Source organism: Osmerus eperlanus, chromosome 23, assembly GCF_963692335.1.
Source record: "Osmerus eperlanus chromosome 23, fOsmEpe2.1, whole genome shotgun sequence".
Classification (NCBI taxonomy): domain Eukaryota; kingdom Metazoa; phylum Chordata; class Actinopteri; order Osmeriformes; family Osmeridae; genus Osmerus; species Osmerus eperlanus.
Genome location: NC_085040.1, coordinates 4,884,687 through 4,908,714, shown reverse-complemented (window position 1 = coordinate 4,908,714; position 24,028 = coordinate 4,884,687). Strand labels below are relative to the sequence as shown.

Here is a 24,028-nt window from a genome sequence, read left to right as displayed (position 1 = left end):
TATGGCCGGGCAGAAAATCCTTGATAGATAAACTACATTATGACTGACAAAAGTAGCCTAAATATAACTTCAGTAATAATACTGAGTAATATCCATGCAATGCAGTGTGTGCTAAAGACAATTATTATTAACATAGCCTAATTGTATTATCCTGCAGGCTCAAAAACTGACGTGCAGAATGATATAACTGACGCCAGAAGTTATTTGCACAATACTGCCCTCTTGTGGTAAATGTGACAGTTTTAAGAAATCATAATACGGCAATGGCGAGAAACGTTTATAATTCAGTATTGATACACACACAAAAAGCGACGACATTGACACGACCCATGCAGAAGTATCCACCGATGAAATGATTCTTCTGCATTTTCCCATCCTGTTATTGATGTGTCTGATCACTGCAGCCAGGAGCAGTGATCAGACACATCAAGGCGACTAAGTCCAAGTGATCAACTCACACCTTGCCAGGGACATGGGCAAGAGAGCAATCTGTTCTGCATGTTTATTTTGGGGTTATTTGCAGAGGAAACCCTTGTGAACACGGTGAGAACATGTTCAGGATATAGCCCACCTGTGAATTGAACAGTTCTCTAAGCGGGAATCGAACCCACGACCTTCTTACTGTGTCACCATGGCACTTTACAGTCAGGCACATTACAATGCGATGAACAAATCAATCATTTGTTATTACAACTTAAATCAGAAGACATCCATACTCTTTAAGACACTTAAAAAGACGTACCCTTTGCTAAATAAAAATATATCAAATGCTCAGGATTCATACAATGTTTTATTCAGGCTCTTTAAGATTATGTGGAGGCACACAGGAAGTGTAAAGACATTTTAGAGTTAAAAAGTTTGATAAAGGACTATGACAAATACCTATCCGTAAAGCAAAATCATTGTGGTCATTTACACAAAGTTATACAACTTCAAAGGAATACTTTGGAATGTAGAATTTGATTTGTCATAAAGATTAGGATATATAATGGCAATCCGACATAAAAACACAAAAACATTGACCTTCAATTATGTCAAAACTGGAAATTCACAAAAGGCAAACAGAATAAAATATATTCTGTTCTGGCAAAAGTTACGCATGTATCTTTACGTCATAACATGTGGCTCACATTGTACAAATCTATCATTTTCCTCTGAAATGAGAATCCTGTAGGTTAAGGACCTGTGTCCATGGTAACCCTCAAAGTAAGAACCAAAAATCTGGATCACATAGTCTCTCCTTTTTCTGTGTCAAGAGTCTCCCACTCTCTCTCTGTCTCTCTGCCAATCTCTAATCTCTCTGTCAATCTCTCTCTCTCAAACTTCTCTTCCACTCTGTAAACAAATCACTTTCCCCCCAAAAAACGTTCCTATTCTCTCATCTTCACGAGCTAGATTCGTGGGAGCTGGAGGAGGCTGGGGCTAAGGCTGGGGCTGAGGCCGGGGCTGAGGCCAAGCGCTCGCTGCTGTCCCCCGTCCCTGCTCTCGTCACCCTCCACTGGAGGATGCAGGTGTCCTTCCCCCCAATGGAGAGCAGGTGCCTGTCACAGTGGGTGAAGCGCACGTTGGTCACGTGACTGCTGTGGCCCTCATACCTGTGACTCGGGGCCTAGGGACAGGAGGCCATGCGGAGAAACGGATATTCAGCTTGGTCCATGTAGCACGTGTCATCCCCTTTATCTCACTATTTATCTGTGAATGACGTGATTCCGACCGATGCCATAGTGTGTGTTGTTTGAGTGTGGGCGTGTCTGACCTTCAGTTTGGGGCAGGGGTACTGGAAGAGGTGGACCTTGCAGAAGTCGTCGGCCACGGCAACCACCCTCTCGCTGTGGGAGCGGCAGAGAGCGTTGATGTCTGTCCCGTCCGAGCCCTCCAGCCACACACCTGGAACACAGCCAATCATCAACATCACATTCACCCTCGTATCAAAGGCAATTCAGCATAGCTACAGCACAAGGATCTACTCTCCACAACCATCACGGCTGCATTGTGTTTTTGAAGGGCCGTTTCGTTGTCCTGGTGGTATGGAAGTGTTAGTGAACCCTTACCCATGACGTGGAAGCCTAACACACAAGTGTAGGACGCCCATTCTCTGTCTTTGCTCTCAAAGCGATTCCTCAGCAGCTTGCAGCCCCCAGCCACTTCCCCTGGGGAGGAGGAGCTCATTTAAGGCTGATTAAACAGACCGTTGTACAATTGGGATCTTAACACAAAGATGTACAGACAGTAAAGATAGATTTTCAGACATTCACTCACAGTACAAGATCTCGTAGTCGCCCGAGTTGGACATGATATACTTCCCGTCTTTGGACCAGTCAAGGTGAGTGATGAAACTGGAGTGACCCTGTTTTGGGAACACAATAAGAGATATTGCATCAAGTCACTACAACACATTAATGAGGTAACAGGCAGACAACAGGGAACTGTCTGTGTAAGACTGGTAGGAAGTACATGGGACATCTTTTATGACGAACCCACATCCAACCACAATCTCCCATCATGCACTGCTCACATTGCACTTTCCGAAGCGGGTGTAGCGCCGTCCGGACTCTGTGACCGTGTAGATGTAGATGAAGTTGTCGTGGGAACCCACTGCCAGGAAGCTCCCATCTGAAAGAGAAGAAGAAAGCGGGGCGTGTTCCTAAAGGGAGACCAAACAGCGCCATCTAGGGGTGGAGTGCGTGCGGCATGCTGCTCGTCGCTCAAGACAGAAAGGTCAGCGAGCGGGGGACCCTGACCTGGCGAGTATCTCATGACAGACAGCTGCTCGTTGCCGTCGGTGAAGTCGGAGACCACCTCTCTCGTCTGCATGTCCAGCACCAGCCACCTGTCGTCAGGAGTCAGAGAGGGGTTGTCACAACGAGACCGACGACATCAAACCATCCTGCTGTTACTCGCTCAGGACGACCACCACATCAGCAGGAAGGCAGGTTCTGTCACAGGTAGTGATTATTAGAGGGATTGATATTCATACTAATGGATGACTTGAGAGTCATGGAGGGTCTTACCTCCCTGTGCTCAGGCCAACAGACACGACTGCTCCGTTAGGACAGAAATCCGCACAGAGTCCGTACTCCTAAGATAAGATCGTTTATGTCATCGATCATGTCACAAATCATCAAATCAGGGCATCGATTTTTGATCAAAAGTAAAGTGTTTCTGTGTGAATGTGGGCGTGTGAGTGCGTGTGGATTTGACGCTTGTGTCATTGTGTCACCTCCAGTGTGGTGCACCAGTCCAGTTTGTGTTCCTCGGTGTTCCACAGGCACACCTGTTTGTCATGGCCGCACGTGAAGAAGGTGTTCTGGGAGGGATGTGTGGCCAAGCCCCACATCTCATCCATATGACCCTGCAAGGTACACAAACACTCACTGTTAGTCTGCCTCTGTGTGTGCGTGTGTGTGTGCGTGTGTGTGTAAACAAAACCTTCTCATATTGTTTAACACACGAGTCATCATGATGTGTACCTGTACTATGGCCACAAATCCGTCTGAGAAAGTGCCTCTCAGTATGGCATTTCGGGTTGTACCAACTAGCAGCTCCTCCCCATCAATGTCCGCAAGGGTGCGGACCGCACCAAACATCTCTGGAATCTAGAGAAACAGAAGTACGGAATTAAGACTGAATCCAAATAAGATTGCAGCTACCACACACACACACACACAAACACACACGGGTTTCACCTCACACTCTCTCTCGGGCGCCAGGTCGGCACTCCAGCGGATGATCTTGCGGTCTTTGCCTCCGCCGCTTAGCACGGCGCCGCCCTGCAGCATACACAGGGTGAACACACTGCCCTCGTGAGCCTGAGTCTGCCGCATGATCTGAAAGGTCTCTGGAGCAGGAAAGACACCACAGGAAGGAGAAAGGGTCACAAACAATAACACAGTCCGGTCGTTGCCGGGATGAAGACGACGTCGGTGGAACAGAATTGCAGGATTATACACAGTAATACGAAAGTACATTTGTACATTTTACAGACTAGACATGTCAAATGTTCATCCAGCTTCAAATAAACGTTTACATGGACAGAGCCTCACCTTTGGCTCCTTTCCCCAATGTTTTGACATCCCCTGGAGATTTGCCCCAGGTGAGGATGTTCCCATCAGAGTCCCCTGTTAGCACGTCTCCCGTCAGACTGAACACAAAACACTGGATGAACTTTGGCTTCTTGTATTTCTGCCGGAGAGAAACAAACAAACGTCGCCTGAACGTTCCAGAGAAAACGCAGAACTAGCATGAGAGGCGTTGGCCTGTAGTTGCTGGACAGCGGGTCTTTGTTTTGGAGAAGTTCACTTACCCCGAAGATGCCCTGTTTCTTGGTGAGGGAGCCGGCGCTGAGGGTCCAGAAGTGGACGTGAGACTTCCCACAGGTGATGATGTTGCCGCTGTCGCTGGGGTTGAACTCCACAGCAAACACAGCCTCGTTAGTGCTCTGCAACACCACAACACACACGACAAGAGGAACACCTTTACTTGGAATATCCTACTGAAATATGTCATGTTAGGTTAGAAGTTCTGTTGACATGACGGGTCTTGTCTACAGTACAGTACAGTACAGTAGAATACCAGTCTACATTGAGGGATGGGCATACAACACTATGCAGTTATACAGTAAAGACACTCCTAAATCACTGTTTATGTTAAGCTGTGTGTTCACAGTATGTGGTCTGAAACCCTCGCACTCCCAAAATGGACTGGTGAGACGCCCATGACAGATGAACCTTGTGCAAACCAAGCTATGATAATATGACAAGTCCAGCGTCTGTGCTACAAATCTCTTTCAAAAGAGATAGAAAATTATCTCATGCATCTACCCGCCTATGTAAAGCTAATCTCCTGGTCATGCACATTTATACATACATTCAAACACACACACACACACTGTACAGCCCACATAGCAGAACCGCTGGACAAATTCACTGTCTAAAATATTTACACAGTTGCCATGACAACCCCGTTCAAATTGCTCTCAGGGAAGTTGAGAAATTTGGGACAAAAGCCCACGATAGAGCCGGTTGATACCTCGGCCGTACTTTTTCTTAATCTCCACAAACAGACCTCATTTAAGAGTGGCTCCACAGACTCCCCGTGTAATGTAATTCTGGCTTTAGCACTTCCTACGCATGCTAATTCTAGTTCTGGGTCCCAGCGAAGACACATGGGAGGCAGATTCCTTTCTGACAGCATGAGGGGAACGCTTGATATCAGACACCAGACAGATATTCTTTTATCTATATGTTCACAAACCACAGATTCCCTGGTATTCCGTGTGTGACCGTGTTTATACGTTCAGTATGTGGGTGTGTGTATGTACAGCCTGTGTGTGTGTGTGTGTGTGTCCAGTATGTGCACGTGTGCATGGCCATACCTTAACCTCAGCATGCTTGGTGCCTTTGGCACAGTCCCACACAGACAGCATGTGTTCGTTGGAGTCATCAATCACACACAGGTAAGCTCCAGAGTCCTGCAGCCCAGACAGGCAGAGACAGGGGGAGGAGGAGGAGGGAAAGGAGAGGAGGAGCAGGAGGGAGAACGAGTGAAAGGGCAGATGGAAAGGCCATGCAAGAAAGTGACAAGGACACAGACAAAGCGAGCGTCGATAAAAAGAGAGAGAGAGACAGAGAGAGACATGTCGGTGAGTTCATCATCCGTGGACATGGCCTGCTGACGTGCTCGACGCGCGTGTCGGTGCGTGTGGATGGGAGATCCTGGCGGTGAGGGCGAGGCGGCAGGTCGGGACTCACGGCCGTGGAAAAGGCCACAGATCCCACGCCTCTCTCGAAGGTGCCCAGACCGATCTGCTGCAGGGTCACCAGCGTCGACGAGTCCCAGATGTGGACAAAAGGCTGCAGGGGCTGATGCACGCGCACACGCTTTTAATGTACAGTACCATAATGACCTAGAATCAACATGAAAGGAGAGCCCATCCTCCTGTCAAAGTCCCCCAACTGACCCCTCACCTTCCCATCTTTGTCCACGCCGGCGGTCTGTCCCGACGCCACGCGCACCTTGTCTGGATGGATGGTCAGACTGCGGAACACATCACAACAACACCCCTGTGAGCCTCACACCTGCCTTGAACACAACACAGGCGTCCGTGTCCGGGGGCCTGGAGGTGGATGAATGCTCGGCCAGGACCAGGGCTCCTGGTCCCTGCTGCGGCCTCTCACCATCGGACACAGTCAGTGTGCTTGCGGTAGTGGCGCTGGGTGCGGGTGTTGACGTGGTACAGCACCACCACGCAGGCGATGAAGTACACGGCCTCCCCCGACGGCAGCAGGTACAGGTTGGCCCTGCAGTCTCGGCCTCGGTAACCATAGCTACAAACCCCGGCCAGTCAAGGTGACATCATCCTTCATGCATCTCATTGGTCAATCGGGTCTAGGTCAGTCATTAGGCAACAAGCAATTTCACCCCCAGCTACTTCCTCTAATAGGTGATTTATGCAGGGCGTACACTGTTCTCATCTGCCTGCACTGAAGATGTCGGTTACTCAAGGGCACAGAGAAACTTTGGAATCTGCTTGGCTTTCATGGCACTGATCCATTTAGTTAAGCACTGTCAAATCAAATCAAATGGTATGATCAATAATGGCTCAATTAAAAAAACATCTCTCTGTCGCTGAATCACTGCACCAGTGCTTGTGGCTCATGGGCAGGGGGAAGGATACACCCAATCCAGTTCCAGTTTCTCAGCGGGCGGTTCCATCTTCAGATCTTCGTAGTTCTGTATGTTTGAGGGGATGTACATGGTGATTGGTCGACCACGGATGAACATCTTAATTGATTGACCTGTCAGCCAATAAGAATAGGAATTGGAGACGAGAGACAAAACTGAAACATGGATTCATATTCCTTTTCCGAGTCATACATGTAATATTCCATACACTTTTCGTTTAAACACACATAAGGAATCACATATTTGATACCTTGGCTGTAGGTCGCCCTTCTCGATCCTGGCGAACCTGAGATAGGTGAATGGAGAGAGAAATGGGAAAGAGAAAGACCAACCAAAAAGAAAAAAACGAGAGAGAAGAAAAAGAGCAGAGAGCAGAGGAAGAGACAGGGGAACAAATCAACACCAGGATCCTACGAGATCCAAATCACAGCTGATTCCGTTGTAGTGGATCCAATACTGACATGATGGATCCCGAGGGATCCATTCGGAGCGCTTGGGGTGAGATCTGTGAGCACAGTTCTGGGTGGGGATGCAGCTCAGCCCCATCACCTAGAACACTGGTATCTAACTTTCACGTGTGTGTGTGTGTGTGAGCGGTCATCCACTGGTATGCAAACCGGGGGTGGGTTGAGGTGTCATTAGAAGTCTGCACGTCAGAGAAAGCATCGTAAAAGACTGGGTCCATGTCTCAAGTCACCGTGTAGCTCATTATCTGCCTACAGCAAAGCATTTTACAATGGTGTTCTAAAGTGAGAGGTCTCTGGGTAATGGATAGCACTACAAAAAAACCTGATATCATCTCACATTAAAAGTCCTGTGTAATCTTTACGGAGCCTTGGAGATGGACGAAGAGTAAAAACTACGAGCTAACTCTTGCTGAACTTGGTTTGGCCCAGAGAGAGACAGAGACAGAGTGTGTGAACGAGAGACAGAGAGTGTGTGTGTGTGAGAGAGAGAGAGAAACTGGCATAAGATCAAACGTGAGCGACAGTGAGATAGAGAGAGAAGTTAAGCCGTCCTTTTGGGGAGGACTCTGCATCCATCATCCAGTTAGGGGAGTCAGAGTGGCTAACCACAATGGATGTGTGTTTCCACTGAGGAAGGAGCCGTGCCTTGGGGAACCTCCACACTAACAGAACCTCCTGTGTGAGTCCAACCGGGACAGCTGCGCTCGTAGAAAGAAATGACAGAGAAAAAAAACCCTTCCTTGAGATCATAGCATGTCGGACGGTATTTTCGTCTTTTCGGTGTGTGTGTGTATGTGTGTGGGAAGAACGGCGATGCACTCGGAAATAACCCAGAGAGGCGAAATAAGCCCGAGGGTTTGAATAACCGTGCAACGCTTCTGGTGTCCCTCTGCTCGAAACATTCTTATGGCTCGACCTTAAAACAGCACAGTAGCAAAACGTGTAGCATTTGTAGCTACTTCCTCATGAGCGTCCTTGTCTACAGAGATCAGGCCAACCCTAAAGCTCATTGTTCACATTTCAAGACCATTAAGCTGCTCTGATAGGCGAACCCAACCGATTTTACGCCAATTGAATCCCCATTAGGGAGGACTGGTCAAGAAGACACAGACAATCATAGAGAGGGTGTCCTCGATCAGCACTGAGCTTTGAGAGTGACTCCCATAAAAGCCAACCGCAAAAAAAGCCAGTGGCTTTTAAAAGCGACAGTAGACCACAAGTGAAGGCTTTACGCTGCATTGCTGTCGTAGGAGTTCTGTATGCGATCCAGTAGTCCTAGGGTTTGAAACGGTTCCTGCATGTGGCTTTGAAGTCATACGCAAGCTTGCTGGAACTGGCATGGGGCTTTTTGTTGGATGAAGAGGGAGAGAGAAAAGAGGGGAAGAGAGAGAGAGAGGAGAGAGGGGAGAGAGGGGGAGCAAGAGAGATAGAATGGGGGAGCAAGAGCGATAGGGTGGGAGAGAGGGAGAGAGAGAGTGGAGGGGGTAGAGGGGATGAAAGAGATAGAGAGGGGGGAGAGCAATACAGAGAGGGAGAGAGAGCTTCACTACCTGCAGTGGAGACGAGGTCTTTGGCCCGGCTGTGAAAAGAACACAACCAGATCTGTTATGCAGGCAGAGGGACATCACGAAGATCCCAAGACTTTTCATGGGAATGGAATTTTATTATGTGCAGATAAAGGCCCCTTGTGTTCCAACGAGTGACTGTTCAGTGAAATATGTGACGCTTTCTCCGATTCGAGTTTCCATTGGAAAGTGGCAGTGAGTGATGTCTGGCTGGGGGAAGGCCTGTCTCACCTCTCCAGACTGGGGGAGCGGGTGAGGAGGTTGGCCGAGGACGCGGCCTTCTTGTCCAGTCGTTTTTTGGTCTTCTCCTGGGTCTCCTTAGCCAGTTTTTCACTGTTCCTGCGGACCCTGCACGAGGAACGTTGAGTTGAACATCTGTCTGCAGATGGGTTGGATTTACATGCATACAACAAAATGGCTTCCACACACCACCACATGCGACTCCAAAACATACAAACGCATGCGTAGAAGAAGACAAAGACATACCACAGGCCCAAACGCGCACGCACACAGACACTGATTCGTTGCAAACATTTGTCTCTGGATCGTTAGGTCCCAGAGCAAGTCCTTCCTGTGACACCCCACCCAGTTTCCTGAATTTGATGAGTAACACCGAGCCAGTCCTGATCTAAGGTGATTTCCTTACCAGGATGCTCATGGCTAGCTTCAAAAGGAAGGCTGACCTAGAAAGTTAAACCCAACCCCCTCCTTTGGTAAAATGAAAGCCACCAGATAACAGGGATCGAGTACATCGAAAGAGGGGAATTCCAGTTATGAATTTAGTTTCTAACTATGATTTTGCAGTTAGTACCACTGCTTTCCATGGAGTGGCATGATAGAGTCGAATTCCTCATGAGCTGAAGCAGATGCTATCAATCAACAAAAGCTATCTTGCAAACCACAACAAGAAAGAACACGATATATACACGAGAGAAATATTGAAATAATTTTGTAGAAAGAATAAGATTTATGATTTTTCATTTCATGCAGCAAAGCCCCAGCCTGGGAAACCATTGGGAACCTGTGTGCTTCTACTGTTCATCTCTGAAGACATCTCTCTTCCTACTACAGACAACCAGAGTACTGGCCTAGCTATGTGATTGGGCAAGAGTTTCAGTCAGGTGATTTCTGTATTTACAGTTTGACGCGTGATCCAATCTGTGATTTAATTTCGGCTTCACCCATTAACACCCACACGCCTTTGCTCAAGTGGTTTCTATCAAAGAGAGACTGTTTGGAGGAAACAAAGAGCATAACTGTCAGTCTGGCTTCTCAGGAAGGCAAAGGGCAGCAGAACCCAACAGAAATCACAACCCTCTATCAACACAGACCCTGAGGAGTCCACATGCAGAAAGTCTTGCTGAAGCAAACCACTGATTTAGTTGGATAAATAGGTTAGTTCAAACGACTATTCGATCAATAAGTTAGCACAGAGACTGTTACTTTGTTAGTGACTTCACTTTTGCATCTGTCAAACCCAGCTGTGGAATCCCTGATAACAAACAGACTCAACACGGAGCTAGTTATATCATGTCTCAAGACGAACATGAAATTTTGTGACCCTAACAGCCAAATATCTTTTAGCTGGATATTTCCTTTGTGTCGTATTGCTTGGCCAGTTGGAAACTATTGTACGTGTAAATGGCACGTCAAAGTAATGTTGACATGGCAAAATACAGCCTGTGCCCCCTCCCCGATTATCCATGCGTTCCCCACCGCTGAAATACACAGTGGGGCTGCTGAATGCAACAGGCCTCATACTTTCCAGTCTGATCCTCTCTCTCTCTGTCTTTCTCAACCTCTCTCTCTCTTGAACGTGTCACTAAGTGTTGTCAAGCATTATGTGACACTGGGCTCTATGTTCCCGATCCCACGTATTTAGCCCCTGTTAGGTCCATGGAAAAATCCAAGGCTCTCGATCAAAACAGAACCCCCCCCCCCCCCCCCCCCCGTGGGTTTCCGTAACAGAACATAATTACAAACCTGGCAACCCACCCTTGATTGACGCACGAGCGTTAGGAGAGCATGATTTTGCAGTGTGTGTGCGCAAGTGTAACAGAAACGACAGCGTGGTTAATTTCCCTCCAGAAGTCATGCAAATCGGGATGGAGAGACAGGGGTGAGGATCGGGAGACAGATGGAGGACGGGAAGGAGAGGGGGGGGTGGGGAGAACGCACAGAGGTTTCTTCTCTCCCGCCAGGATGGTGGACAGGGGTCCGGCTCTGGGGATGGGGGCCTGGTCCTTCGGGGGAGCCGGGGAGCTCGGGGAGGGGGTCTGGGGGGCTGAGCCCTGCTCCTCTGGTCCATTGGCCTCCTGGAGAACCTCTCTCTGGAGGCTCCTGATGGTGGTGGGGTGGATAGGCTCCTCCACCAGGGAAGAAGCCCAGCTCAAGTCCTTCTCTCTCTCCCTTCCAGTTTCGTCCTCTCCTTCCTCATCCTCCTCTTCCATACCCTGGATTCGGTGCAGCTTGGCCCGGGCCCCCTCCAACACTGACCCCCCCCCAGGGAGGGCGTCCTCCAGGAACAGGCTCTGGGTGGCTCTGGTGAGAGCCAGGGGCACCCTGTCCTGCCCTGGGTACTGCCCCAGCGCAGGAGGATCTGTCTGGGTAGAGCTGTCCAGAGTGGGGGGTCTGGGCCTTGGGACTGGGGATACGGAATCACCAATGTGGCCATTCTCACCATGACTGTTAGTCACTTGGCTAAAGAAACATGTGCAGGAGTTGATAGACAGGGAAGTGAGGGGAGAAAGTCAATCAAATCAAGACATTATTCAAATAAAAAACAATATTTCCTGACAAGAACGGAAATAAACAAGGTTTCCTTAGGACCTCAGCTTGAATAAACAATGCTTTATTGATATAGACGGACAGTCTTGTACCTGGTGTTTGGGTGTCGTAGTTCATCTGGGGCTGAGCTGGACGACTGTTTACGACCACGGGAGCAACCTTCGGAACAGACCTGGTTCAGGACCCGGGCCGCGGCTGGGTTCACTGGTGACACACACGCGCGCGCACAAACATTATTATGACATACTGTGTTAACTCCGATAAGTCCGAGTGCAGCAACCTGAGGGATGCTGTCCAGGAGCCCTACCTGCGATCAGCTGCTGTTTCAGCAGGGGGATCAGCTGGTCATGGACACGGAGCCTACGCAGCGCGTCGGCTAGTGATGACTTCAGCAGCGTGATCTCATCTTCCTGCGCCTGCAGACGGCCCTCCATCATGGACACCCGGTCTGGGAACTCAGCGCTGCTGTCTGCCGACACATCATCTGAACACACACCAGGACAACCAATCAGGAGTTAGGGAGGGAGTCATGCCAAGACAACATTGGTCAAGACTAATAAGCGGTAAGGGTAATAACAGTCTTTCCAGAAGTGGATTTTTGTTTGCTGTGGACCAAAACAGTCTTCCATTTAAAAAACCACTTATGAGAACTTTAAGATCCCCGAATACCATGGTAATGTGATCCCTACATCCCACAAGAATGTACTCAAAAAGAAAGAACTCTGTATAGAGAGAAGGGCCTCTGGCAACCTACTGATTGTAAACCCAACCTTAATGCTAGCATCCATCACTGACTCCAACTTCAAAAACAAGAGGAGAGGTCCTGAGAGTCTTGTTTATTTACCGAACGTTACAGGTCTTTCATGTGCTTCACTGACGGAAGCTGGCACATTTTTCCACCACAAAAAGCAAGCGGGAGATATCGTGATGGCCATTAGTGGAGAGGATTTTCCACATGTTTCTGCTTTTCTACCACCTTTTCGTCAATTAGCGGGATGAGCCTCGCAAAAGGGAAGCCTGGAATGTTTATTATCACGTGGTGTTTAGCTGATGGATTTTAGAACAGTTAAGTGGGCACAGATTCATAGAGATGGGGGTGCGCCCTGGGGTGCACGTTCTGGTATTGACCACAGGAATGACTTTGGCTGATAACATCACCTAGGGGATTTGAAGATGTCAACATCAACAGCCACCGTTAGTGCGTCACAATCCTCAGTGTGTGTGCGTGTGTGTGTGTGCGTGAGTTACAAGCCGCATACCATGAGACAGTGAGCAACCCTTTAGGCTTTAACTTCCTGCTTTAGTTAGCCAAACAGCTTTATAGAGAGACTGTGGCTGGCTTGGTAAATTGCCATGCAGCTTGTACCACTTCATAGAAAACTTCCCCTCTCTGTCCTGGACATGAGGTACTATGGTAACAATTAGGCATATCCTCTGTAAAAAAAAAAAAAAGGTAATTCTGGACCAAAACGACCAACAGCTCATCCAAATGAAGAAGACAGGCCAACAACATGAAGCAACTTTCAACTGCCCCTGTATCAATCTGTGCCTATAGCAATGCTATCATTCGATATCAACAGAAAGGGTACGTGTTGGGACCAAAGGAAAGCATTGTAAAGTAGAGCTACAACTATGAATCACTATAAACCATGAAAACATGCCTGAACAGCTCTGAGTTGACTGGCCTAAGGGAGTGTCATCTCTCATATCTGGCACAGGGAGAACAGAATGATGCAATGCAAGCTACCAGGCATAACTGGCTCTGTGAGAAGGGCTTGCTATGTGTAGCAGATCAAAGCTGTCACTTTCTTTACCTAACCATGTTTCCCCCTACTTCCTGTTTCCATGACTCCTCCACGCGATTCAGTCCTGTTTTCACCTTATCTTCTTTCTCATCACTCCTCCTCCCTTCACGCCTTGCAATATCTCCTCCTCTGATATCACCCCTCCCCTCCCTTCTCCTCCTCCAGTCCTCTCGGGATTATGCTAAGATTTGGGATCTTATCATTTTTACTTTATGATCCTACACTCATAGCTGTGAACTTTCTCTCCACTCTTAACCCTTCTCTTGCTGAGGGTGGTAGTGTGAGAGGTAACAGTCAGGCTACCAGACCAGATTTCTCTGATCATTACAGAGTCTTTGAGGAGGCTCGTTACCCTGTCGGAGTGGGGAGGAGAGGAGAGAAGTGGGGAGGAGCAGGGAGAAGGAGGAAGGGAGGAGGAGAAGTACACTACTTCTTAACCGCCTACTGGTGAGTGGGAGAGGCATTTTTCAAACCCTTTTGTGCCTGGCTGGCTCACGAGCAAAAATAACACTTTAAATGATTGCGCAAGAATCCGGTGGGCAAGAAAACATGCAAAACAGCAAGAAGGAAGTCAGTTCAGTTTAACGACTTTCCTTGGATGCATGAACATATCTTGTTTTCGCTTCAAGGCAATTCACTGTTTGCCGGTTCTGTTTTCAAGAAGAAGAGAGCTTCCAGTGCTTCAAACACGAGGCTTTGTCTAATACCCCTACACACACACACTCTCTAGTGTGCGCATGCAGACAGAAACACACACACACACTCTTTGGACCAGAACCATGACTCCATACACAATGGGGTCTTTCAGGGCTGTCTAAGTCTGCTGTCTGCAAAGCTACTCACTGGACAACTCAGACACAGCAATAACACCTAAGGAATAATCCTGAAAGTTATGTGCAGGACATACATTATCAAAGTACAAGAAAGCAAAACAAAGTACAAGAAAGCAAAACACAGAAACATATTCTAATATGCAGACAGTGGTGGAGCAGTGGTGCACAGTACATAAGTAATCTGAATATACTGTGTTTATATCTGGTTGAACTGAATGAACTTGAAATCATTAGTCAGTCACTCAGTCAAGATATACACGTAATGTCACCTATAGGAGTCTAGCTGGAGGAAAGCTAAGTTACAGTCTGGTACGCCATTTTGGGTCATCAGTTACCACATACAGCTGAACCATGAGCAGTGTTTCAACTGAAGGAGGATGGACTGGAGGGGAAGACGCATAAAGACAGCAGAGATATGTCTTATCACAGAGACGAAACACCTGACTGCAACTAACTACATTTTTTTTTTTATGCTACACTCTAACGGCTTGCCATACAGTGGAAATATGCCGTGGAGATAATAGAGCTGAACCAGAGAGGATGTGGCGGACTGGTGTTTACAAAACTAGATGGCATGTAATGGATGGGATTCAGCTGTGTTGAAACGAGATGCATTTCTGATCCACCGGGTTTACAGTGAAATCTTCAGTCGGCGTCCCAGCTTTTCATCCAAACTCTGCTGACTGGCTCAACTGTGCATGAAGTATGAGGTTCAAAACCTGTGGTTGAAATCTGAATTATAGAGATATGTAAACCGGGTGGGCCAGAGATGGAGCCAATGGGATGCTGCACTGGAGCGCCGGAAAGGTTCAAATCAGTTCTTGATTCAGGCACATTGTGAACTGTTTTCTTTCCATTTTTTCTCCCTTTCTTGCACCCGCACGCATGTTTATGCCCAGACACACTGACGCAAAGTGCGAGTACGAACACACACACACACACACACACACACAAATGCACAGACATGCACACTCATGGTCTATAGAATGACTTACTTCCCACCTGGGGTACAGTAGTCCCGAACACACACACAGACACATGCACACGTCTGCACCACATGAGTAAACACACGCTCCTGTGGCACTGCCATTCCTCCAGTTCCTGCATTTCACCAGGAAAAGGGATTTAGCTATGTGCACAAATGACTCACCTGCAGTGAGCAAACATTAAATGACAGCATTATGTATAACAAAAAAAATCCTAGTTCATTTCAGTCTGTGTTTAGTCTGTATGTATAAGGAATGAAGGAAGGCAAGCAAAGCCTGTCTAAGTAAATGGAAATAAGTAACAAACTGAACATAAATATGTCACAAATCTCATGAGGAGAAAAAGTATGCGTAACATGTGTCAACTCTGACCTAATCAAACTGGAAACAAATCAACACGGTCATGGGGAATGTTAACATGATGTTGCAACTGTTGCTAATGCTTCCATTAAAACTGCTGCCGCTTATAAAACATGAAATAAAGACCTCAATTTCAATGTTTGTATCTATAAAACCAGGAGGCTAAGTAGAGGGAGACATTAAATGCCAAAAGGAATCTGGCAGATTTCATGGTACAAGCGGGTGTGGTAGCTCCATTGTGGTTGTAATGACCTGAGCATAAACACTTGGGTGAGAAATGCAGCCATACAAAAAAAAACATGCTTCTTCTAGACTCGTCATATCCACAAAAAGAATGACAGTGATATAATTTCAGGAAGATCAAGGTTGCTCTACTGCCACATACACAGAATCCTAGGATATTTAGACTAAGCCAACTGCAGTCCTGGACACATGAGGAACTAATTAGGGCCTTGTGTTGTGGGCCAGTTGTATGGGGAGGTTTGTGAATGTCCACATGTGAAGTTACCGATGCAGGAAGGATGTCCAGCAAGTCAAAAGAAAGAAGGGCACGTTTCCTCTCCTTAGGCCCAACAAGAAGGCACTTTAAATAGTTTGCTCATGCTCTCGTGAAGGTAGGAAAAACACACAACACACACACACACAGCAGAAGAAACATATGCATGCACTTACACATTCAGACTGTCTTTATGTCTCTCTCACACACTCACTCACCCACACGCTCACACACACACACACACACTCTCACACACACAAACACACACAGGTCTACAAAGGCGATACTACATCGCCTTTGTTTCTTCGTACATACCCTTCACGTTGAGAAGCCATGGTTGGTGGCGACGTGAGAGGAGTTTGGCAGCGGAGCCAGCAGAAGAGGAGAGCAAATATCCACAACATTCACAGCAGCTGGGCTGGGAGGCCATGCCAAAAACAGCTTCCCCGTTTTCTCGCTGTCTTTTTCTTTTACGCAATTAAATCTGAATCAGTCCACACTCCCTGTTGCGTGCAAAGACATATTTAGTGACAAACTGACCGTTGTAAATGACTCAATGACGTGTTTACTGCATGTTCTGTGAACTGCAACTCCAACACGGTCGAGACAAATTGATGGTGAGACAAATTGGCGTTGAATCAATGTTTTGACAGCATTGGAAGCCTTATCTCAAAGACACATCACACCTGTGTAACATCATATCCAACAAGGTCACTCCGAAGATTAACAGTGACACTGGTGAGGACGGAAACAATACAACAGGGCACCGATCCTGCATTGGTGAGTGCAGGCTTTCAGTCTCACTGTGCCTCAGGTCATCTGAGGTCCTCTGGGTGGTTGCATGATCAGGCTACAGCCGAGACACCACACTGATTGTTTGTCCAGTTGGCAAATGCACAAGCTGCTACCTGTCCTGTCTAGTTGGGAGGATATTTATATCTATTTGTTTTGCATGACAACAGTCATACTGGAGCTGGAACCCTTCTAAGTAGTTTCACTCAGTTCATAGTCTCATTGCTTGATCTAGACCGAAACGGAACTGATAGTATTTTAAACCCTGTACGACCCCTGGTTGTAAAATTACAACGTCACTTTTAGCTCTCTAATTGCACTTGTTTTGTTTTTTTAAGACCACATTTACATAGCCAATGGGTCTATTGTCTTGCCTTGCAATGCCATTGGATAAATGTGGTCTTTCAATAAAGAAATTAGCAATTAGAGAGCTAAAAGTGACGTTGTAATTTTACAACCAGGGGTCTTACAGGGTTAAAGATCTATGCTCTTTCCATAGATAGTATTTTATAGTATAGTAATTGAATACTAATGCAGATACGTCTCACGGTTTTTCAACATTATAGTATCTAAAATGGAGAAGTTGTGGTTATTTCCCAAAACAGACTTGAATAGTCAGCAGCAACAGCTGGCTTAGAACCACCCTCCCCTCCCAGAGTCCACCCCCTCCTCTGACGAACCCTATCCTGTGTAAGGAGCATCAACCGCCACAGAAGCTGTTGCTCATCTCTGATTGTCGCCGGTTCCCTGTTCCAGAACGATCTCAAGCGACGACATCACATCCTGTACGCCTTGTACCTGCGTGCCTTGTACGCCTCTTTCGTGGTTAGGATGCCGTTGTCATAGCTTGTACTTCCTGAAACAGACAGGAGAGAAACAGGTTCTCCCTCCCCCGCACAAGAACAACATGCATACCGCTATTGTCTGACTACATTGTGAAGGCGTATTGAATTTCACAGAGCTCCATCTCCACAGTCGACTTCACTGATTTCAGTTCATGTTAAGTGGCCATGTGATCGAGCTTGAAAGAGTCAAAGCCATAATGCTGACTGGCTCAATTTCTAGGAAATCACCATTGAGGTCTCGTGAACCGGTTAGATCTCTTCTGTTGAAACAGCATTGATGTTTTTAGATCTCATGCCGAACAGACACTGATAATATGTTGACAGACATGGTATGTGGGGTAAACACACAACCTAGGGGATAAACAATTCGAAATAACCTTATCCAACATCTAGGAGATCCGGAGGCAGCACTGTAGGGTTCACCTCTGTGTCATGGAGATGATTGATTTTCATGTCTGACTAGATCAAAGGAGAGATATGCAAGACCATGCTTGTTCTGGATAAGCATATCAAAGAGAGAGACAGGAGGATGAATGATCTATTGACACGTTACTATTATGACCATCTTTCTGACTGACTGTTGTGCTAAGTGGATGACACCATACAATGAGAATGACATAGTTCAGTTGTGCTGCCTGGTCTGGGGGCAGTTCTGACTTATTTTCTTAGGTTTAGGAGGGGTTAAGTTGAACTGAACTCCAATCTGTACATAGGAAAACCCAGGCCTACCACATCATGAAATGCAGCTCTTCTAAGAATGAGACGGCTCCTTGTTGGTTCTGGCTCTTGTTGGTTAGTTGTAACGGTTTCAAATTCTTGTACTCGCTGTGAAATATTTTACTGTTGATTGTTTTTTCTACAGGTACACTCTTGCGGGGAGTTTCATGTTGTTCAATTGTAACTTGTTTAACTGCATGCTCATATGGTTCTTCCCTTTGGCACTTATTTGGTTTTCCACCATGTATGTTTCATGTTTTGGCTGCTCGCAATGTTTGGGGCTATCTCGTTGTTATGATCAGTGACCTATGCTTTTGTAAAGCTTTCTCTTGGAAGTCGCTTTGGATAAAAGCGTCTGCTAAATGCATAAATGTAATAAATGTAAAGCACACTACCCTGAATCCTCACCATGTCCAATGCTTAGGGTCACCACATAGCACCTGACCCGGGGTCTGCCAAGTCAAGACACAGTGAAGGAAAAGTGCATTATTTCAGATGCCGAATAATATTGTATGAAAATGACTTAAAGATGTCAAACAAATACATCACTAAAGGAGGATGTGGACCGAGGCACTTTGTACTTCAGAGAGGGTCTTGTCTGCAGATGCTACCGGGCTCCTCTCTGAGAGGTATTTACTGTTCCCCTGCTCCCTGGCGTTTAACAAGACGCTAAACACAACATCAGCACATGAGGAAGGACAGCTTGCCCCTGCAGCTGTGTAACAATAGCCCCATTGTGCTACAGCATTATAGACCCCATTAAAGTTTTCATTGGAGGGGCATTGGTAATCGTTTCGCTGTGCAAAATGGAGGGGGGCATAGTTTAGATGCAACAGCCACATACTAATTTATGTGCTACCTCAGAATGTGAAGAAATATCTCGTCCTTAAAACAATCCTAAAATACTGATTAAATGCAGAGAAAATATATATATTTTGCATACATGGAAACATGTATACAAAGTTTAAAAAAATACTTCAAGATATTAATACGGTTTAAAAAATGACATCATTTTACAATGTTCAACTTCATGGTGGTCCAACTGCAGAAGTTGTAGAGTTCTGACAGGCTTAGAAATGCATGGCACTCTGGCAGGCAGAAGGCTGTAAACTATGCCTTTAATTAGGATATATCAACTGACAAATACAAATTTGAAAAGGCAAATTGTAATTTACATTTTATCATGTGATTAACCAACCTAATAAATTTGAATGCATCCACATTTAGATTCTTTGACATGGTTCAGTTGTTGTAAAACAATCTTGTCTTCATATCGATCACAATGGATTTTGAACTTGATACGTGTTGTTACTACATACAAGAGACAGTGTAGCCTTTCATATAGCATTCTCTTCTCACGACGTTCTAATTTCACCTGACCCACAATCTAAAATAAGGAGTTTTGGTGTCAAGTTGCATTCTTACCCATCTGTCAATCAGAGAATTTATATACTCTGCTTTAAAGTATTATTTCGTTTCAAAAACCAATTAATCTAATACCTGACAGAGCAGACGATACACGTTCCAAATCCGTGACAAGCAATGTGCCATTACTATAAAAATGAACTTTCTAAAAGGTTTTCAAATTACAAGTAAAACACATGTCAAATCTATTATTAAAAAACTGAACACGCCTACATAATTATTTGCTCTATAGATGAACTTTTCGTAAAAAATTGCCCGTTGAGAACTGCATCTCAAAACTCAACTTACCCAGACTATTTGTAGAACCATCCATGGTCCTATGTTGAGAAGTGTTGTACAGTCTTTAAGAGTGAAATTTGTTTTCTGGTGTATTTTCCATTCTGACGGATCTTGTACTTTGGAGCATGACAGTTAACCAAGAGCTGCTCGTGTTGAAGCAGTTCCTTTAGAAAAGAGGGGATTGCATGGCAACGTGCAGTTATCACAGAGGTTTCAAAAAAGCACTACAACACTGTAGGAATCCAGGAAATAGAGCATCGAGGAGGCAAGTGCACAGCTGTAAAATGTCACAAAAATATTTCTGTAGAATCTGAAGGCAAACAAGTCGTCTTTAGGAATATGTTTGCTTATGAGTATGTCTTACTTAGCATCTATGATATAATGTTTTGCCAACCGAAACGTATAACTTTTTTCGGTGGTTACACCCCCTGTCAACCGGTTACACTGAGATTTTTGACAGTAATTTCCGCCACCTTCTGGCATAGCTGTGAACGGCACCTTTTTCTTTATGAAGCCGGAACTCAAGTATGTGTTTCTTGTTCCTATTAAACTAGGGGGAGGAAAAAATATTCAGAACCAGGAAATGCAGCCGTTTCCAATATGGAGGTACCCATGAGTTTTGAAGGAGACTTGTTTCATCGTCTCATATTCTTACTGTAAGGCAAGTATTGGAAGTATTGGCAATCGAATATCCCTTATGCGTAAAGCTGTTAAATCATGCACACGAGCCCACATATTGCTGCTAAGACAAGGTAAGGAGATACCCTGCTATCAGAGAGTAGTGATTTCTATGTCATGCACTTGGTTTTCACTGACATATTATTGAATGAAACTCATAAACGAGTGAATAAGAAATGTAATAAATCCATATAGCTAATTAAAATAAAATAAGTAGCCACTAGCTAATAGATCTGAAACAGCAAAATACATGTATTGATAACAAAGCTTCCCATCTTGGCATATACATGCAATGGGATTAAATCAAATGTCCTCTATATTTTTGACATGCAGGATCAACACTACGCATTTGCAATGAACTGCGCTCGCTGTCTACTGCGGCTGCATAGTTTGGGCTTCTTAGCCCCCTCTGCCAGAGGCTCTTTCCAGCACACTGCCTTGATCCAGACATCCTCAGTGCATACAATAGCAACAGCCCTAATCCCACACAAGACTAATTGTCAGGTAAGAAACTCATGTTTTACGCTCTGTTAACATAGCCTACTGCTTGTGCTGGCATTGATTTAATTACACTTAACTTGAGCAACTGACATGAAATTAGTTTCCGTGTTAGATCAGATATGTAGCAGAGAACGTTTTTTCCTGTCTCTACCAGACACGGAGGCATTTCCATGGCAGCCCAGCATGTGCAAAGAACCAGCCTATGACAACAGACCACGGAGAGGAGGAGGAGGATGGCAAACGGAAGAACCGGTCTCTGGTAACCCACGACGACTTGTTTGAGAGAGCCTCCAAGGATGCCAAATCCAAAGCTACCTTTAACAGAGTGGTGGAGGTCTTCACAAGGAGGGACATTCGACGGAGGGGTCACGTAGAGTTCATATACGCTGCCCTGAAGAAGATGCAGGAGTTTGGTGTGGAGCGGGACATCGCCGTGTACAACAAGCTGTTGGATGTGTTTCCTAAAGAGGTTTTCGTGCCCAGGAACTTCATTCAGCGCATGTTCAACCACTACCCCAGACAACAAGAGTGTGGAGTACAAGTGCTCGAGCAAATGGAGAACTATGGTATGTCTTTGTGTGTTGAAACGACAGTGACGATGGCTATTATTTATTTTCATCCCAAACCATTATCATCCTACATAATTATACGACTATTATTCCATATAACGGGAGTCAGGTGGCTGAGCGGTGAGGGAATCGGGCTAGTAATCCGAAGGTTGCCAGTTCGATTCCCGGTCATGCCAACTGACGTTGTGTCCTTGGGCAAGGCACTTCACCCTACTTGCCTCGGGGGAATGTCCCTGTACTTACTGTAAGTCGCTCTGGATAAGAGCGTCTGCTAAATGATTAAATGTAAATGTAACTAATCACTATTATTCTCCCTACAATGTGGCACCAGGCATCATGCCCAACGTGGAGACGAAGGTCCTGTTGGTCCAGATCTTTGGGGAGAAGAGCCACCCTATCCGAAAGTTCCAGCGTCTCATGTACTGGTTCCCCAAGTTCAAGCACGCCAACCCCTTCCCCGTCCCCCTCCAGCTCCCGGAGGACCCCGTTGACTTGGCACGCCTCAGTCTGAAGCGCATCGGCAACGACCTCGATGCCAAGGTCACCGTCTACCAGGTACCCGTTTACCAGTGCTGTAAAACGGCGTCTGTCTTCACTCATACTGATTCACTGGTCTTGGGGCTTGATGTTGTTGTTGTCTGTTTTGCTGGGCAGTCTGACCTCTTCTGTCTCCCGTGTAGATGCCGTCTACGGACATCTTGGAGACGGGAGAGGAGATCACACTGCCTCACGTCGTAGGTAGGCTACACAATCCCACTTCTCCACCTCCCAGAGGCTTTTTTTGTTTTGTAACTGGTTTCAGTTCCCTTGAAGGATATATATCTCGTGCAATCTTACAGTTTGCAGCTTCTCTCTTCTTTTTCGGCTTCTCTTCCCCATGGCAGGTATCCAGAGCCCAGACCAGAAGGAGATGCTGGCGAACCACAACCCCGGCAAGCCTGTGTTTGTGGAGGGACCCTTCCCCCTGTGGCTCAGGAACACATGTGTCTACTACTATGTGCTGAGGGCTGATCCCCTGCCCCCAGACGAACAGGTGGGCGACCCTGGAACACTGTGTAACTGTCAGTAGATGGGATGATGAATACTTGTGTATATTTTATTTTATAGGAGGTTTCCCCAGAATTACAATCCGTGCATATAGATTTCTTATCCACACAATGGGACATCGATGCTACTGCTGAAGTGTGTTAGCATTGCCAGCAGTGTGAATGTTCTCCACCTGACAGGTTGAAGAGCCGTACGACCCAGAGAGGTGTTTTGATTACCCGCTTCAGTTGGACCTGGACCTGGACAGGGACATGGGGGATGATACCAGCTTCCATGTGGACAAAGGTGTGTCTATAGATACTGTGTGTGTGTATGTATCTGTGTGAATATATAGACACGCACTGTATATACATATACAGTTTGGTAGTCTGTAAACAATGAGGATGAAGGGAAAGGCAGAAGGTGAACAATGGTATTCAGTGTTGTCCTTTACCATGAGAGTCAGTGTAGAACGTGCTTGTCCCCACAGTGGAGGAGGGCCAGGTGTATGCCATGTGCATGTCGGGCCAGGGAGACCAGGCCACCCTCAACCAGTGGATCTCCGGCCTCCAGGAGGCCAACCCCATCCTGGGCCGCATCCCCACCCTCTTCCGCCTGGACGCTGGGCCCAGGGAGCTCCAGGGGGTGGTTGACCCTGATCCAGGGCACGGCTACGAGGCTGACCCAGAGATGGATGCCCGTCCCGGGGAAGAGGAACCAGGGTCGGACACTGTGGTGGTGGAGGAGGAGGAGGAAGAGGAGCCTGGACGCAGACAAGGACTGAAGCAGGGCGCATCAGGACTATGAAGGGGACCAGTTTGAGAACATGTATCTGCGAATACAGTTAGACACATTTTAAGAATACCCCACTAGCAATCTTACCACTGATACCATCATCATGTTGATCCGCAAATATAAAAGGAGAATGTGGCCTATACAATCTGTTGCTATAATCAGTTACTTTCCTGTAGACAAACGGAAGTGCGAGCTTAAGCAAATACGGTAGATATGCGTGTCTACCCTGCTGCTGTTCAAATTCACATGTCGCTTTAAGTTATTCCCCTTAGAGGAATTTTAGAATTTGCACTGTGTGTGAAGTCAACAATAAATTTCTGTCAAGATGTGAATCGCTGTATGACATGAAGTTATAATATGATGCATAATACAAATATAATGCAGGATACAGTATGATTGTTCTATTTGTTACCTGAGA

General features: G+C 46.4%; 2 protein-coding genes across 5 annotated transcripts; one reads left to right on the top strand and one right to left on the bottom strand.

Moving 5' to 3' along the window:
• Positions 1-777: 777 nt before the first annotated feature.
• Positions 778-20,442, bottom strand: eml3 (EMAP like 3). Of its 2 annotated transcripts, XM_062449669.1 has the most exons (24): positions 20,051-20,442; positions 11,811-11,987; positions 11,596-11,707; positions 10,895-11,416; positions 8,948-9,064; positions 8,702-8,730; positions 6,935-6,970; positions 6,677-6,797; positions 6,177-6,326; positions 5,967-6,036; positions 5,751-5,861; positions 5,375-5,470; positions 4,304-4,438; positions 4,044-4,182; positions 3,687-3,838; positions 3,471-3,596; positions 3,221-3,352; positions 3,012-3,079; positions 2,742-2,830; positions 2,516-2,613; positions 2,260-2,347; positions 2,052-2,150; positions 1,757-1,887; positions 778-1,609 (listed from the first exon to the last, which is right to left on the bottom strand). In XM_062449669.1, the coding sequence occupies exons 1-24, from the start codon at positions 20,073-20,075 to the stop codon at positions 1,385-1,387; spliced, it is 3,048 nt and encodes a 1,015-aa protein (XP_062305653.1). In that variant the 5' UTR covers positions 20,076-20,442; the 3' UTR covers positions 778-1,384. The 2 variants fall into 2 exon arrangements, with proteins under 2 accessions (XP_062305653.1, XP_062305654.1); XM_062449670.1 differs by lacking the exon at positions 10,895-11,416 and having other exon boundaries at positions 20,051-20,440.
• Positions 20,443-20,570: 128 nt separating this feature from the next.
• ecsit (ECSIT signaling integrator) lies at positions 20,571-23,942 on the top strand. Of its 3 annotated transcripts, none has more exons than XM_062449675.1 (8): positions 20,571-20,702; positions 21,053-21,223; positions 21,333-21,786; positions 22,121-22,344; positions 22,470-22,527; positions 22,674-22,822; positions 23,016-23,121; positions 23,306-23,942. In XM_062449675.1, the coding sequence occupies exons 2-8, from the start codon at positions 21,074-21,076 to the stop codon at positions 23,620-23,622; spliced, it is 1,458 nt and encodes a 485-aa protein (XP_062305659.1). In that variant the 5' UTR covers positions 20,571-20,702; positions 21,053-21,073; the 3' UTR covers positions 23,623-23,942. The 3 variants fall into 3 exon arrangements, with proteins under 3 accessions (XP_062305659.1, XP_062305658.1, XP_062305660.1); XM_062449674.1 differs by having other exon boundaries at positions 20,594-20,793; XM_062449676.1 differs by having other exon boundaries at positions 20,596-20,793; positions 21,375-21,786.
• The last annotated feature ends 86 nt before the right edge of the window (positions 23,943-24,028 follow it).

What these genes read in the sequence shown, in the direction of transcription:
- eml3 (XM_062449669.1), bottom strand. Translation starts at nt 20,075, where the DNA reads ATGGATGGTTCTACAAATAGTCTGG. An exon ending in TGGTTCTACAAATAGTCTGG is followed by an intron (nt 11,988 to 20,050) that starts GTAAGTTGAGTT and finishes GTGTGTGTTCAG; the next exon opens with ATGATGTGTCGGCAGACAGC. An exon ending in CCCGCTTCGGAAAGTGCAAT is followed by an intron (nt 2,348 to 2,515) that starts GTGAGCAGTGCA and finishes TTCCCAAAACAG; the next exon opens with GGTCACTCCAGTTTCATCAC.
- ecsit (XM_062449675.1), top strand. Translation starts at nt 21,074, where the DNA reads ATGAACTGCGCTCGCTGTCTACTGCGGCTGCATAGTTTGGGCTTCTTA. An exon ending in CGAGCAAATGGAGAACTATG is followed by an intron (nt 21,787 to 22,120) that starts GTATGTCTTTGT and finishes ATGTGGCACCAG; the next exon opens with GCATCATGCCCAACGTGGAG. An exon ending in CCAAGGTCACCGTCTACCAG is followed by an intron (nt 22,345 to 22,469) that starts GTACCCGTTTAC and finishes TCTCCCGTGTAG; the next exon opens with ATGCCGTCTACGGACATCTT.